The sequence below is a fragment of the Prunus mume genome, linkage group LG4 (assembly GCF_029339155.1).
Source record: "Prunus mume cultivar Tortuosa linkage group LG4, ASM2933915v1, whole genome shotgun sequence".
Classification (NCBI taxonomy): Eukaryota; Viridiplantae; Streptophyta; class Magnoliopsida; order Rosales; family Rosaceae; genus Prunus; species Prunus mume.
The window spans coordinates 8,365,406-8,382,638 of record NC_142701.1 but is presented as its reverse complement, the minus strand read 5'-3'; the positions used below and the strand labels follow the sequence as shown (position 1 = coordinate 8,382,638).

Below are 17,233 nucleotides of genomic sequence, written 5' to 3'. Positions count from 1 at the left end.
AATCATAATGAATGAACATTCAGAGATTGAGTAACGGGACAAAACGTTTCGACGGTTGTAAACAAATTGTCCCGATTCAACGGTGATTTTAGCTCCGATCTTGAAAATTTTTTACAGCTGCGGTTCTTGACCCTATATGAATACAGAGATGTAATTCGATCTTCAATTTCAGATATTTACAGTAGAAGACATCACATAATCTTATGTTAGACTGAAGGAATGTATAAAGAAATTATTCAGTTTTTATGAATATTGTCTTTTTATGGAATACGCATTCTAGGAAACTAGTTTCAGTAATCTAGCCGTCAAATATGTTTGTTTATACTTCGAGATCTTATACGTCAAAAATGAGAAAAAAAAAACATTCAGAGCTCAAGTAACGGGACAAAGCGTTTCGACGGTTATAAGCGAAAAGTGATGATTTAACGGTTATTTTGACTCTGATTTTGATGATTTTTTAAAGCTATACTGTTGAACCCTATGTGAATACAGTGAACTACTTCGATCGTCAATTTCAACTATATACGTGTGTATAATTCAGAAATATATATATATGTATATGTTTGCGCGACGGGGTCTTTTTCGTCGCGCTAAAGATATTTGCGCGACGATATTATTTGTCGCGCAAATGGAGAGTATGCGCGACGTGTACATTATCCGTCACGCAAAAATTGCGCGACCATTATGTCTTCGTCGCGCAAACCACATATTATTAATCTGAAGTATTCATCATTACATATAATTACTTGTATGAAAGTAAGGGGGGTGTATCCAATTCTAACTTTCAAAGACTTTTTTTAAGTGAGTGACTTTCCTAGAGTTGACAAATTCTTAATGACTTTAATATACTTGATAAAGTTAAGTGACAAACTTTCATATACTTTTGTCATAGAGTTTTATAGACTTTTAAATACTTATTTTTAATGTTTTAAATTTTACGAATAGCATTTATCTTTTATGTTGAATGAACTAGTCGGCATACATGGAACAAAAAATTAGGAAAAAAAAAAATTGGATACAAATCCTTATTAATTGTGTATATTTTCATAATAGCTTATTAGTAAAATGCATCCAATGCACCTTTTAAATTTTTATTTATCAAATCTAATCACATAGATGAGTAACATATTCTTATCAAAAGAAATAAATATTACTCAATCACGAATAATATTTCATAAACACTCACAAACCAACAGAAATGGTCAGATTACAAGAGTCTATATTCCCACAATTCTCCTAGCCCAATACATGGGATGTAATCAAATTGAGAATATTATATGAAAAAATTATCCACATAATGAATTATGGGTAAAGAAACAGTACCTAAATAATAAATTAATGGGTTTAAGGGCAAAAAATTATATAATAAAATATTGTATGCAAACAATAAAAATATGAGACAATCAATATAATAAAATATTTATATGCAAACATAGCTTTGTGATGAAATATTGATAAGCTTCAGGATGCAAGCATGATGAAAATAATAGAAGAAATATTCATCAACAGAGGGAAAGTACACGTGTGGATGAGAAGGGAAGAAAAACATTCAAAAATTTTTACTAACCTGAACTGAAGGAAGTGAAAAACATTCAAAAACATTTGCATTACACAAAATATGTCCACTAACATAATAAAATTACAATAAAAATTAATCATTCATCATCTGAACTATAATAACTTTCGTTATCGTTGCTATCATCACTTTCGGTCTCCCAATCCTCTTCCTCCTCCTCCTCCTCCTCCGCCTCCTCTATAACTACATCATCGTCGTTGCTCGGGCCAACTGCAACATCATATCGCGGAAGATCACCGAGGTCAATTGTAATTGACTGAATCGGTATTTCGATTGAAGACACTCCTTGTATTTGAAATGGCTCTTGTATAACATTAGTATCTCGAAGTGTTTCCGCATCATTTTCCATTGAAGATTCTAAACGTTGGTCAGCTACATTGTTGACGTTGTTGTCAGTTGGGTCTAGTTCTGGTATAGCATACACGTTCCTGTGATCCATCTTTTGAACAACGTTCCAACCGCTTCCGGCTTTAGGGTCATCTAGATACACAATTTGTGTTGCCATGTTTGCCAAAATATAAGGGTCGTCATCATACCAAGTTCTGTTCATGTTCACAGATAGTAAGCCATGATCGATTTTAACACTTCCCGGCCTATTTGGGTTGGTGTCAAACCATCGACACTTAAACATGATCACTTGGTATCGATCTTTGTAAAGCAATTGCACGACAGTTGTGAGTTTGCCATAGAAATCAATGTCCGTACTTTCGCCTCCACAGGACATGGACACCGCTGTTTTGCGTACACAACTTGTCATCTCGTGCTTCGGCCAAAAATTTGACACCGTTGACATTACAACCCGAGAACAATTCAGCGCGAATCGGGCCAAACGCCAAGTTATATAACTCATCACTGTAAGTTGGGGAATTCGATGATTTCAACTTATTCACCTAATATTATACAAAACCATTCATATGTTAGTCTGACAAAATTTATTAAAAAATTTATATTTCTCAAATAACAAACACTGATAACTTACAGAATCCAAAAACCATTGTGGAAACAATTCACGGTGTTTCTGGGCAACCAAATGTGATGGATGTTCTCGCTTCATCATCTCTTCATGCTCATATAAGTATCCCATGATCTCATCACAATTGTTCAGTACGAACCAATGCGCTACCTCCATGTCATTTCTAGAAAACGACTCTCCGCGTCCAGGATCTCCGAAGGGTCGTGCGCTTTGGGCAAAAACAGAAAGTTTTTCATTTCTCATACCTCCATCATGATTGCGCGAGGACGATTGAAAACCGTCTCCACATCTTTTAAATACATTCCGCAGAAAGTAAGCGACTCATATTGAACCCAAGCCTCTACGATTGATCCTTCGGCCGCATTGCGTACACTTTTTTCGGCTCTCGAGAAACTGCCAAAATAAAACGATATGATTGAAATTAGCAAGCATGTGATAATGATGCATACACAAATGATAAGGATTATATACCTTTCTATTGGATACATCAGCGATAGTTGACAGGACCAGCAAGTAATGCCTCTTCTGGCAAGTGAACCATCACGTGCATCATACTTGTGAAGAAAGCTGGAGGAAATATCATCTCAAACTTGCATAGGACTTGGACAATGTCATGGCGCAACTGAAACATGTCCGTTTTTGCAAAGTTTTCGCCGTCAGTTGGGAAAAAAATCTGGACAACAAAATGATTGGCTTCACTACATCTTCCGGCAATAGGTGTCGAATACCAACAGGAAGTAGGCGTTGCATAAACACATGGCAGTCATGGCTTTTAAGTCCAGTAAATTTACCCCCGTCAACATTCACACAACGTGCGATATTAGAAGCATACCCATCGGGAAACTTTACTGACGATACAAACTTTAGAAACTCTTTCTTGTCATTCGGTTTCATAGAAAAGAATGCAAGATCCCTTCTAGCTTTATCATTGTCCCTATTCATCCATAAACCCCTTCGTATGCCCATTCTTTCCAAATCAAGACGAGCTTTGATCGTGTCCTTTGTCTTCCCCTCGATATCTAGAATCGTGCCCACCAATGTGTCGAATACATTTTTCTCAACATGCATCACATCTAGATTGTGCCTCAATTTTAGTTTCGACCAATATGGGAGCTCAAAAAACATAGGTTTGTGCGTCCAGTTCATATGTGTAGAAGGTCTGATACGACTAACTGTTTTCCCGAAGGGAGCAAAATCAACCGGTTCATTGGTCCAATATCTCATCACCGGACCATTCTCGGGTCTAAGGCGATGCTCAGTGTTCCCGTCGAACTCTTTATCTTTTTCCCTCCACTCATGGTCCCATGGCAACCATCTCCGATGACCAAGGTAACAAACTTTTCCAGCATGCCAACCAGAAGTTACATCTTCCTTGCATACAGGACATGCCATATAACCTTTTGTGCTCCACCGAAACCATTGCATATGCGGGAAATCATTCACATCCACATAACTGCTGCCCGCAAAGTGAACATCTTCCCAGTTGATTTATCGTACGTGCGAACACCGTTTGTCCACAAATCCTTTAGCTCATCAACCAGCGGCCTTAAGTAAACATCGATTGACCTCCCAGGATCCTCAGTTATCAAAACAGTCATCATCATGTATTCTTTTTTCATGCATTTCCAAGGCGGCAAATTATATGGGAATACGAAAATCGGCCAAGTGCTGTGGTGTTGGTTTAGAACCCCATACGGATTGAATCCGTCAGTGGCAAGTCCCAATCTAACATTTCGGGGATCAGCAGCAAACTCGGGAACATTCGATCGAACTCTTTCCATGCCTCCCCATCTGCAGGATGCCGCATCACATCATCGTCTACCCGTTTTTCCTGATGCCATCTCATGTCTGTGGCAGTATGCGTCGACATATACAATCGCTGCAACCTAGGTTTCAGGGGCAAATAACGCATGACTTTTTGTGGGATCTTAGTCGTCCTATTCTGAGATGTCATCTTGAACCTCGACTCATTGCATATAGGACATGTATCCAACGATTCATGCTCTTTGTAGAATAACATGCAATTGTTTTTGCAAGCATGGATTTTTTCATAACCCAATCCAAGACCATTCAACACCTTCTGCGCCTGTTTATGGTCTTTCGGCAAACAATTGTCCGTCGGAAGCATTCTCTTGAAAACCCCAAAAAGTAATCGAAACACAGGTTCGACATACGATACTTTATTTTTCCGTGCATTAACTCCACAATGGCCGTGAGAACGGAAAAGCTCTCGCACCCCGGGTATAACTCTTGGTTGGCATTTTTTAACAATTTCTCATATTGTTCAAACTCCGCACTGTCTATTGGTGTAGGCACATCATCTTGCTCTTCTTGATTCATGTTGGTCAATGCAAATGGAAAAACATCCTGTATAATATCCATGACTTCATCATTAGCATCCACAATAGGTTGAACATTGTCCACTCTTGTGCCATTTGAAGACGAAGCATGCTCTAATTGTTCCCCGTGAAGGTTCCAAATGCTATATGTCTCAATCATTCCATTTCTTACTAAATGAAATCCAACATTTTCAATTGTCTCCCATAACGTGTTGTTGCACCTCCTACAAGGACAACGGATTCTAGTTGCACCCGGGTTGTGTCTACGTGCAAACTCAATAAAATCCTCGATTTCATCCAAGTATTCGTCTGCGCATCTGTTAGGGTTTTGTATCCACCTTCTGTCCATAATTCCTGAAACCAGAATCACAACACAACAATCACAACAACTTCATACGAAGTTATAATGTCACCTTATGCCTCCGGTAAGGGTCCTATCCCATTCGGGAATGCATACTCCTGCCACGTAACCTACGACTACATGAGATTAGATTTCGACGTGGATGAATTTCGCCAGATCTCGCTCATAGTTCTTGAGGTGGCCAGGTATAAATACCTATGTACCACCCGAAGAACGACTGAGATGACAACGAAATATCCACAATCGAAACCTAATCCTGTAGCCATAGATTACGTGACAACACTATGCATTACCAAACTGTCCAAATAATGGGACAATTCAAGAATTAATTGGACCGCAGTCATGCATTACGCATCCATGCACGAAATCCAACTAATCTCGAACGGGAAACTAAGTGTTACTAAACATAAAAATAAAAGCACGAAGTTAATTTCAATTAACTTCGTACATCACAACCGATTGTACTACGTTACGCACAACATAATATAAATATAACTTCACAAGAACATTTTAAACATATATAAAACAAATAAAATACCTTCTCAATCGTTCTCCACCAATCGCTAATTACAAATATCCCTAACGAAAACAAATTAAAAAACCTTAGTACGAACTTAAATTAATACTTTTAAACTAATGACGAAAAATACTTACCCAATCAATGTATTGAAATCCCAGCAGCAGCAGAGAGGTTGAGAGAGAGGCAGAGGCAGAATGCTTTGTTTTGCATTCTGCCTCTGCAATGGCAGAATTCTAATATGAAGAAGAAGGACTTTGCGCGACGAACATACTTATTCGACGCGCAAACTCCGTCAAAAAACCAAATTATTCGTCTCGCAAACCCATTTTTCGTCGCACAAACACCGCCGACATCTAACTTTTGCGCGTGATACTTTCCGTCGCCGCAAACTGTCAGCAAAATTGTTGCGCAAAACAAAATTCCGTCGCGCAAAAGAAGTTATTCGTCGATAAGCGTTGAACTTTACGCGACGAACGTAACGTCGCGCAAAAAAATATCCCACCAGTCATTTTGGCGCCAAAAATAAAATATCTCTTGTTCTCTTACGCGCGAAACTTATTTCCGTCGCGCTAAATCAGGATCGTCCTATTTGCGACGGAGAATGTGTTCGTCGCGCAATGTTGCCTTCAGCGACGATATTTCGTCGCGAAATGTTTCGCGCTAAAAAAATTCCCCGCTTTTTAACTCGGTTTGCGACGAAAAATTTGTTTGTCGCGATATACCTTTGCGCGACGAAAAAGTTTGGTGGCGCAAATTTTCCGTGCATTGAGCGAATATGTTTTTTCGCGCAATTATGGTTTGCGCGACGAGTTTATCTTCGTCGCGCAATGTTTCGTCGCGCAAATAGTGAAACGTAGTAGTGAACAGAAGCAAAACCAAACTAATAACAAAGAACCAAAAAAATACTATAAAGATTCACTAAAAAACTCAGAATCAAGAAGTTCCAATTCACAATCAACACTTTAGACAGAAAATTACTTCAAATTACTTGCACAATCAACATTTCAGCATAAAGAAAAAACTTTAACACATTTTCTTCTTTTAATTTATTATATGATAATTTGATAAATTTGTGTGTAATATTGTTCTAAATTTTTTTTGAGAGGAAGGGGCAAGAAGGCAATTGTAAAAGGAAAGAAATATGTCAATGATTCTATATTGAGTGAGAAATATGTCAATGATTCTGTATTGAGTGATTGTAGGAATAGATTGTAATTAGCTTAGAATTAGCATGTATTTACCTAGAATAGAAGTATCAACCGTGTATAAAGATCTGAGTCTGTAAGCAATACAGATATTCATTCAATACAATATTAAATTATTTCATGGTATCAGAGCACCACTCTTGGTGACTCTGCCTTAACACCTTCCGCCACAGCCACCATCGACCTAGCATCATGGGTTAAACAACTCTTGCAGAGCTGAAGACCACCGTCCACGACCCGCTCGATTTCACAACTCAGACACACCAGGACTCTCCTTGGTTAACTTCAAACTTGAAGGCCATAACTATGGCCAATGGAGTCAATCTATGCATCTTAGCCTCAGTGCCAAGAACAAGCTTGGATTGATTGATGGATCAATCAAAGCCCCTTCACCAAATGACTCAAAATTCCCATAGTGGCAGCGCTATAATGATATGGTTCTGTCATGGATTCTTCATGCTCTCCATCCAAACATAGCCAGTAGTGTCCTCTATGCCAAAACGGCGGCAGCTGTATGGACGGATCTCCAAGATTGCTTTTCACAAAGCAACAATTCCAGGATCTATCAGATTCAACAAGAAATTGTCAAGTGTCGACAAGCATCAAAGCCTATCTCCATCTATTATACAAAACTGAAAGCACTTTGGCATGAGTTGGGTTCTTACCAGGAGCCTCTTGTTTGCGACTGTGAAGGGCTGAAGAAACTTGCAGAGAGAGAGGAAAAAGAAAGAGTGATGCAATTTCTAATGGACTTGAACGATTCATACTCCACCGTTCGGGGATCAATTCTGATGATAAATCCTTTACCAGATACATGCAAAGTCCATGGACTGATCCTTCAACATGAGCATCAAATGGAGGTGACTAGCCGAAATGACAGCCCGCTTACTTCACATGTAATGCAAATCAGCCGATCCTCCACTGCAGTCACGTGCTGATTACTCTATGTTCACATAGGCTCATGGAAGCTTTCTAACCATTATATTGCTTTATGTAGATGACATGATAATCACAGGAAATGATGAAGAGGCCATCTGTAAACTGAAGCACTTTCTTGGCAGTCAATTTCGAATAAAATATCTTGGACTCTTGAGATACTTTCTTGGTGTTGAGGTGGCACGATCAAAATCTGGAATTTCTATTTGCCAACGGAAGTACACCCTTGAAATTTTGGCAGAAGCTGGATTACTTGGAGCCAAACCAGCCAAAGTTCCTATGGACCATGATCTGGTGTTGTTATCTACAGGGGAGTTACTCAAAGATCCTACTCGATATCTTCGGTTAGTTGGAAAGCTGATTTATCTCATAATTACAAGACCAGAAATCATTTATGTAGTTAACACCCTAAATCAGTTCATGCAAGAACCTAGATGTCAACATCTTGATGCAACATACCGTCTTCTCCACTACCTAAAGGAAACTCCAGGTCAAGGGTTACTTTTTCCTTCATAGAATCAGTTAAAGCTGATTGGTTATTGTGATGCAGATTGGGCCAGATGCCCAATCACATGCAGATCAGTCACACGTTATTGCATATTTCTTGGTAATGTGCCTATGTCCTGGAAAAGCAAGAAACAAGTTACAGTTGCACGATCATCAGCCAAAGCAGAATATCGTTCAATGGCTGCAACCACATGTGAACTAACTTGGCTAAGATATCTGTTGCAAGATCTGCGTGTGAATCATTCTGAAGCTGCAAAGCTATTTTGCGATAATCAAGCCGCCTTGTATATTGCTGCAAATCCAGTGTATCATGAACGAACTAAACATATTGAGCTCGATTGTCACACTATTCGTGAAAGAATAGAGAAAGGAGAGATCAAGACAGGATACGTGCAAACAAGGGAACATATAGCATATATATTTACCAAGCCACTAAAGGCACCCGTATTCAGTTCGCTTCTTGGCAAGTTGAGCGTTATTGATATCCACTCTCCAACTTGAGGGGGAGTGTTAAAGGAAAGAAATATGTCAATGATTCTATATTGAATGAGAAATATGTCAATGATTCTGTGTTGAGTGATTGTAGGAATAGATTGTAATTAGCTTAGAATTAGCATGTATTTACCTAGAATAGAAGTATCAACCGTGTATAAAGATCTAAGTCGGTAAGCAATACAAATATTCATTCAATTCAATATTAAATTCTTTCAGGAATGTCCTTTTTCTTGTTGGTGTTATTGGGTTTTGATATTTCTGCAGGGGGAGATGGGAAAGAGATTAGATTCCATTATCACTCTTCAAGGTTTTCAATATCACTTTTTGGCTTCTAAATTATAGTTCACACATTCTTCTTTCTTTTCTTTTTTAAAATTTTTTAATATGGCTTAAATAATTTTTTTGTCACTGGATTTGACACAAGAATTCAATTGGGTCTCTAGGAAAAAAATTTAGCTTTGTTAAAATAAAAATAAAAATTCTGTTTAAAAAAAAATTATTATTATAGTGAATTGACGGAAATACTCTTAAGCTAATGAAATTTTTTAATGAAGTGAGACATAGGTGGTGGTTTGCAACACTTTACAAAGTGATATTTTGTTGGGGGTGGGGGGTTGAGGTGTTAGGAATTTCGAACCTTAAACTACTAATTTACAAGTCAATACCCTTTTCCACTAGGTTAGACTGCATTGGCTCAAGTACATTTTTAGAAAGGAGTTTAATTTTCAATAAATAAAAAAATTAACGTGGATAGTGCTAGCAAAATTTTAACGTGTTTTTAAAAATTATTTTTATAGTAATAATAATAATAAATATTTTTGCAATTACATGAGGGCTTTTGGGTGTTTATGGAAATGGTTCATCTATACAGAAGTTTAAATTTTATTTTATTTTTCGTAAAAAGAAAACATATTGATATTTGAGTAGAGAGATACACTGTAACACTTAATAATTTCTTGTAATCCTCTCTCAACCAAAAGCCAATGGGACAAGGAGATGTTAGCAACCTTCTCTCTAACCTTCTCCTTTGGACCTTCTCTCTTCTCCTTATGCCATGTGTGTAACATCCCACATCGACCAACGGAGAGGGGGTGATGTGCCTTATATATACATTCCCACCTCCATATAGCACGAGGCCTTTTGGGAGCTCATTGGCTTCAGAATCATGGGAACTCCGAAGTTAAGCGAGTTGGAGCTAGAGCAATCCCATAATGGGTGACCCATTGGGAAGTTGCTCGTAAATTCCCAGAAACAAAACTATGAGGGCAAAGAGGGGGGCCCAAAGCGGACAATATCGTGCTACGACGGAGCCGATCCCGGGATGTGACAATTTGATATCGAGCCACTCTGCCGTGTGGTGCAGTAATTCTGTCAAATTAATATTAGCAACATCTTTTTTTCAGAAAAAAAAAAACTGATGTTTAGAGTAAAAAAGGTGGTAACAAAGTTTAAAAAGACTAACTTCATGTATATATATATATATATATATAAATCAATGTATTTAATAAGGGTAGATTTGGAAAACAAAACTAGCTTGTGTGATGCATTAATAACATTATTTTAAGTGTAAATAAAGTGACACATGTCATAAGGAGAAGGGAGAAGGTCCAAAAAAGAAGGTTAGAGAGAAAGTTGCTAGCATTCTCCATGGGGTAAATATCATAGAAAGGAAAATGAGTTTCATAATCCCCTGCAGGGAGCTCGGCTTAATGGTTAAAATTAAGATAGGATTAAGCTCCCAATGTAAGGGCAAAGATGGACTCCCAAGTGATTTTGCCTAAAAATAAATGATGCCTATCAGTCAATTCCATGCAGAAAACGGGCTTGCCAAAAAATACATTATTTCTCTATCCAACTAAAGTCATGTGGAGCCATGAAATTTCCAACTAAAGTCATGTGGAGTCATGTGGCGCCATGAAATACCTTGTTGTTTGTAGTGATATTATAAAACTTGAAGGCCAGCAGTTCCACTCATTGTTATTAAACAGTAGTATTAAAATAATTATTGGCTGTTTGTTTCGCGAGAGTAGGTTTGAGCATTCATCGATATGTCCATTTTATTTATCTGATACCAATTGTTGTGTTAACTGGAGAGTAGGAGCCTCTTACATGTTCAAATCATGCATTGTTATTGTTCCCACGTATTAACTATCAAGGTTCAAACCATGTACATGATTGCGAATGTAGGAGTAATTCCTTGTAGATATTTTTTAATTTTTTAATTGTTTGCTTTAATTTTGTCATTCTGTTTAATTTGAAATTTTATACCTTATTTCCCAACTTCTTTTTGTCTTTGAAGACTATAACGCAATGTGTATAATTTATATGAGTAGGAGTTTGGCTCTCAAGGTTGAGGTAGAATTGGTGACTGTGCTGTATCATTGAGTAACAATGCCCTGATTTTAATTATCGACTTAAAAAAGAAGCAGATGGAAATCACCTGTCCAAAACCTCTGACATCCTTCGGCATATGGAAATTCACCTGTTCAAGACCTCTTATCAACTGCAACTCCATCAGGTACATGGGTGAAACGCTTGGAATAGCCAACATGATGGCCAACCCAGTTGAGGTCCTTCTCACCCCACGCCTTCATGATCACCTTTTTGGTTGAATAAAACTTCATTCAAAAGACACAAAGACCAACCCAAAAGCAGGGAGGGAGAAAACAAAACCAGAGCCACACCAAAACAAACAAGAAAACAACAAAATAACCAAGACAGCATAACCCAAACCGAAAAAAAATTGAAAAAAACACACACCAAAAATGTCCCCACAGGGGGTCACTTGACCATTCTCAGCATTTTGAAAATCTATATTTATATATGTTATGTTTAAGTTGTTTTATAGTTATACTTACCCATGGTGACTCTAGCAAATGTAATATTATCTACAATATTTGGTACAAATAACATGAAAACATGAATATGATTTTTCGAAGGTCCATGACACACGTCATTCCTTGACTCACTCAAAGTTATTTTTTAAGGATTTGTTTGGGAGTGATTTTGGATAAGCCAATAATCACTTCTATGGAGAATCACTTTTTCATATAATTACTTTAACTAGTTTTAAGTGATTTTATGGAGAAGCACATGCTCCAAAATCACTAAAAATGATTATATGGAGAAGCACTTGGAAGATGTTTCTCTCCAAAAATGATTTTGCCTATCTAAAATCACTCCAAACGAGCCTGTCATCATCGACTATACATTTTCATGTCTTCATATGTCATTTACATGTATGTGCCATGGATTTCATTTGATTTTGTCATTATGTCATTCTGTCTAAGATCAACTTTTGATATTTGTTTACCCTTTCAATATTTTTACCTTGATAGAATCAGGGTTATATTTACTCGAGATATCAAATTCGTAATATTGAAAGTTAATCATTATAATGAATTCTTAAGTATATTTATCGATAAAAACTAAGGTTATTGTAATTGTAGAGTTTATGGCTCCGTCAGAGGGGCCCAAAACATGAATAGCCTTACTCCGATTCCATGAAGGAAGTTGAGGTTTCACCCAAAAAGCAATTAGCAATTGGGAGAGTGGTCCAACTTCTTATAAATCCAGGCTAGATCCCTTAATGTTTCAATATGAAAAAACACTCATTAATCTCAGCTTGTGAGGGATGGCGGGGTGGGGATAATGGTCAAAGTTAAGATAGGATTAAAGCTTCCAATGTAAGCTAGTGAAATAGAGAGAGCGAAAGGACCAAGAAGGACAAAGACGAACGCCAAGAAATTGCTTAAATATATATTATGCCTATCAGTCGAATCCATGCAGAAAACGGGCTTGCCAAAAAATATTAACTCCGGAGCCATGTGGAGCCACGAAATTGCTTTAAAATAAATTATGCCTATCAGTCGAATCCAGGCAGAAAACGGGCTTGCCAAAAAATATTAACTCCGGAGTCATGTGGAGCCACGAAATTGCTTTAAAATATATTATGCCTATCAGTCGAATCCATGCAGAAAACGGGCTTGCCAAAAAATATTAACTCCGGAGTCATGTGGAGCCACGAAATTTCCAACTAATATTCTCTACATGTCGATCTACCGCTGCCATTAGCAACGTCCTTTGGCAAAGCACCACATATAAATATGGCGGGTGTTATCAAGTGTAAAGCATTCTATCGTTTGGGGTCTCTCTAGCTATGATTAATTCTTTCTAAGATTTACACTGTCAACATCATTAATCTCAGCTTGTGAGGGATGATAGATTCTTGTTGTAGTCGTGTATTTGTGTTGTAAGTTGTGAACTTGTGATCACAAGAAAGAGGCTGTAATTTTCTTTTCTTCTTTGCTCATAAGGAAAAGAACAGTGTGTTCCTTTCTAAAATCCAAAGAAAAGATGGCGGAGAAGGTGATGGTGAGCATAAGGGAGTCAACAATGGTGAGGCCAGCCGAGGAGTCCACGCCTCGGGGCTCCCTGTGGCTCTCCAATTCAGACCTAGCGTTCCCACCCTTTCACACGTCCAGTGTTTACTTTTATAGATCTAGTGGTAAGCACAACTTTTTTGACAAGGGAGTGCTCAAGCAGGCCCTCGGCAAGGCCCTTGTGCCCTTCTACCCCATGGCCGGTCGCTTCAAGCTCAACGGCCAGAACGGCCGTGTGGAGATTGATTGCAATGCGGAGGGAGTGGTCTTTGTTGTAGCGGAGAGCAGCTCTGCCATTGATGATTTTGGTGATTTTGCGCCTACTCCCGATTTCCTGACACTAATCCCCACAATTGATTACTCTGGTGGGATATCCTCATATCCGATTTTGGTGTTACAGGTATTTTAAATTTTGTGATTTTTGTCAAATAAATGTGTATTTTGTTTAGGTACATTCTCATGGAGAACTCTCTGGTGTACTTCCAACAAGTATCTTGCACTTGACTTTCTCATCTTAAATCCTTCATATAGTCTTAGATTAACTAGCTATTAGTTTAGTGCAAAGCTTCTCTTCTCAAAGGTTCAAAGAAATATACCAAGTTCCATTCCCTCCTGTCTAATGATTGAAAAAAAAGAAAAAAAAAAAAACCTTCAAATCTTAGAACACGTGAAACTCTGAATAGAATTAATTTAGTGGAAACTCAACTTTGAAGGTGTCTGTACCTTGTTGTTTGTAGTGGTATTATAAAACTTGAAGTGCAGCATGTGCTCCTTACTTCAGAATTCAGATCTGGTTTTCCCTTTTCTTTATCTAGTTTAAAAAGAATATATAGAAAGTCGGGACATGGGATATTTACGTGTATATATATTGTTAATGACTTCTTCATCACATTTCATGTTTATACGTGACTAGGTTAACCCACTTGTACCTATATATAGATCATATACTGTATCAATGAGATTATCAAATTCACCTTTTCTACCCATACATACATATGTTGTTGTTGTTCTGGATTTTAATGCCTATATCATATATATATATATGCAAATGCAGATCACGTACTTCAAATGCGGTGGAGTGTCACTTGGTGTTGGCATGGAACACCGCGTTGCAGATGGAGTTTCTGGCCTCCACTTTGTAAATACATGGTCTGATATTGCTCGTGGTGATCTCTCAAATATTAAACCGCCCTTCATGGACAGGACATTACTTCGTGCCCGAGACCCACCTCAACCTGCATTCCCCCACATTGAATACCAACCTTCTCCGCAAATGAAACCTTCTGATAATCTGAAAAGTACAAGTAATATTACTACGTCCATTTTTAAATTGACGCGGAAGCAGCTCAACATCTTGAAAGACAAGTCTAAGGAAGATGGCGGGAATAATATTAATACAATCAACTATAGCTCATTTGAGATGTTGGCAGGTCATATTTGGAGATGTGCTTGCAAGGCACGTAAACTTCAGGATGATCAAGACACCAAACTACTTATTGCCACCGATGCACGGTCCAGATTGCAACCCCCACTCCCACCTCATTTCTTTGGCAATGCTGTTTTCAGAACCACACCAATTGCTGTTGCAGGGGATCTCCAATCGAAGCCAACACGGTATGCTACAAGCTTTGTTCATGATGCTTTGGTGCGGATGGACGATGATTATTTTAGATCAGTCCTTGACTATCTTGAGCTTCATCATCCTTGTCTTTCTGAACTCATTACGGGGCCTCTGTCGATTTGTTGCCCAAATCTTCGCATAAACAGTTGGGCTAGGCTGCCGATTCATGATGCCGATTTTGGGTGGGGTCGACCAATTTTCATGGGGCCCGGTGCAATTCCATTTGACGGGATGTCTTTCTTGTTACCAAGTGCAACAAATGATGGGAGTTTATCACTGGTCATTTCTCTGAAATCCGAGGACATGAAATCATTTTCCACGTTGTTGTATGACATATAATTAAGGAAATGAGACCGTTGGAGAAATTTGGTCATGTTCGGTTTGAAACGCTGTCCTCTTCTTCACCTCCACGGTTGTTCAACTTTGAAGTTGTGTATTGGTTTGTACACGTTGCTTGATTGAGTATTACAAGCTTTGTTTCAAAAGCCATGAATGTATTGGTGCATGTGGTGGACGTTCTGTCCACCATGCTTGCTGTGTTTTATTGTGATTCTTAATTTTCTCTTTCTCATCACATAAAAAGAATTCCGAATTTTATATCAATTCTGGTTTTGTTGAATTAAGTTTTTTGTATATTATTGTCATAAGTTTCTGATATTGTAATTCTCCTTCACATATATTTCATGAGAGAAATTAAGTTGTTGTGCTTTTGCAAGTTGTAGAAAAGGCTGTCCACATCCTTCTATATCAGGGCCGGTCCATTACATCTGGTCAAATAACTACAAAAATAATATACGAAAAGCATCGACAAATTAGGGATTCACCTTATTTTCTAGGTTTCTTCTTGCAATCATGGCTTCATATTCCACTACAAGACATGATTTCTAATAGGAGAGAGATGGAGGAGCAGAGCACGTTTTGGCCTTGGCAAAGAAGAAGTTGGAAAGAACAAGTAAAGAAACGATTTGGTCAAAGAAAAGAAGAAGGGATTTGGGAAAAGCAACGTTGGGAACTTGGGAGAGGAGCGCACCCGGGGAACACAAACTTGCTTGGAAAATTGTTTTTGGGTTAAAAAAAGAGATTAGCACGCTGGAACAAGAACTGCTTGGAAAAATGTAATGCAACCTTATAATAATAAATAAATATATATAATATATGTTATAGTTGAGCAGAACATTTGGAGTTCCCTAAATTTTGGAGGCCTTCTGCGGTCGCCCAGCTTGCATAGCCCATGAAACAGATATGCCTTGTATTGTTAGAAAGTTGTGATACACATGTATATCTTTGTGATCTTCTTGTTATTTGAACTTTACAAAGGATTAGGGATGGATTCAGGATTTTAAAATAGACTGAGCTGGATTTACTTTAAAACTCGACGGCACGAGCGAATTTTATTATATATATATATATATATATATGATACACCTAGTTATGGAGGACATAATGAGTCATATACCCTAAAAATGTATCCAATACATAAAAGAAAATAAAAAATAAACATGCAATGCAAATACAATATAAAACTACTAGTTCCAAAATTACTGTCAATTACAGATTTTCCATTCCCTATCTGGATAATGTGTTGAATGTTCTAAAGGGTTTGAAATTTTTCTCCAATATTGACTTGAGGAGCTGGTGCCACCAAATTTGTTCGAAGGCGAGGTGACAAGCGGAAAACGACGTTAAAAAACAAAGACGGTTTGCATGAATGGTTGGTGATGTCATTTGGGATTTCGAATGCCCCTAGAACCTTTATGAGGCTCGTGAATCAGGTGCTTCGTCCTTTTATTGGATTATTTATGGTTGTTTATTTTCACGATATCTTAATTTACAGTGAAACTAAACATGAGCACTTGTGGCTTCTAAGAGCATCTGTCAAATACCAAACATCTAATTTAAATTTGATGGCTGATTAGGCAATTTGACATCTACATAGTTTTACACTCTACCCGATATTTCAAATAAATAATTATTGTAATAGTCAAATCATTTAAGATAAAGAAGAAAAAAAATTAAAAAATTAAAAAATAAATGAAAGTAACAGCCAGCTGTCTTTAAAAAATAATAAAATATTCATTTGACATCTTGCTTTTGGGATGTCAAAAATAACATCTCAACCTCCAGCCTTCATTCCACATAAGCTTTGACATATCGGTTGGAGTGATGTGAGATGTTATTTCTAGCTGTTAAATGTCTATGTGGCACTTTTGATATATTGATTGGAGATGCTCTAAGGCAAATTTTGGAAGTACTGTAGCGAAATAAACTATACAACAATCTTAAGAAGAGCAGTTTTCTCACCTGCATATTATTATTTT

General features: G+C 37.6%; 1 protein-coding gene across 1 annotated transcript; it reads left to right on the top strand.

Annotated features, from left to right (window-relative positions):
- The first annotated feature begins 13,064 nt into the window (after positions 1 to 13,064).
- Positions 13,065 to 15,534, top strand: LOC103328214 (shikimate O-hydroxycinnamoyltransferase-like). Its single transcript, XM_008230607.2, has 2 exons — positions 13,065 to 13,694; positions 14,349 to 15,534. The coding sequence occupies exons 1-2, from the start codon at positions 13,269 to 13,271 to the stop codon at positions 15,252 to 15,254; spliced, it is 1,332 nt and encodes a 443-aa protein (XP_008228829.2). The 5' UTR covers positions 13,065 to 13,268; the 3' UTR covers positions 15,255 to 15,534.
- The last annotated feature ends 1,699 nt before the right edge of the window (positions 15,535 to 17,233 follow it).

Coding starts and splice junctions, on each gene's coding strand:
- LOC103328214 (XM_008230607.2), top strand. CDS start 13,269: ATGGCGGAGAAGGTGATGGTGAGCATAAGGGAGTCAACAATGGTGAGG. Junction 13,695..14,348: donor ATCCGATTTTGGTGTTACAG/GTATTTTAAATT, acceptor ATGCAAATGCAG/ATCACGTACTTCAAATGCGG.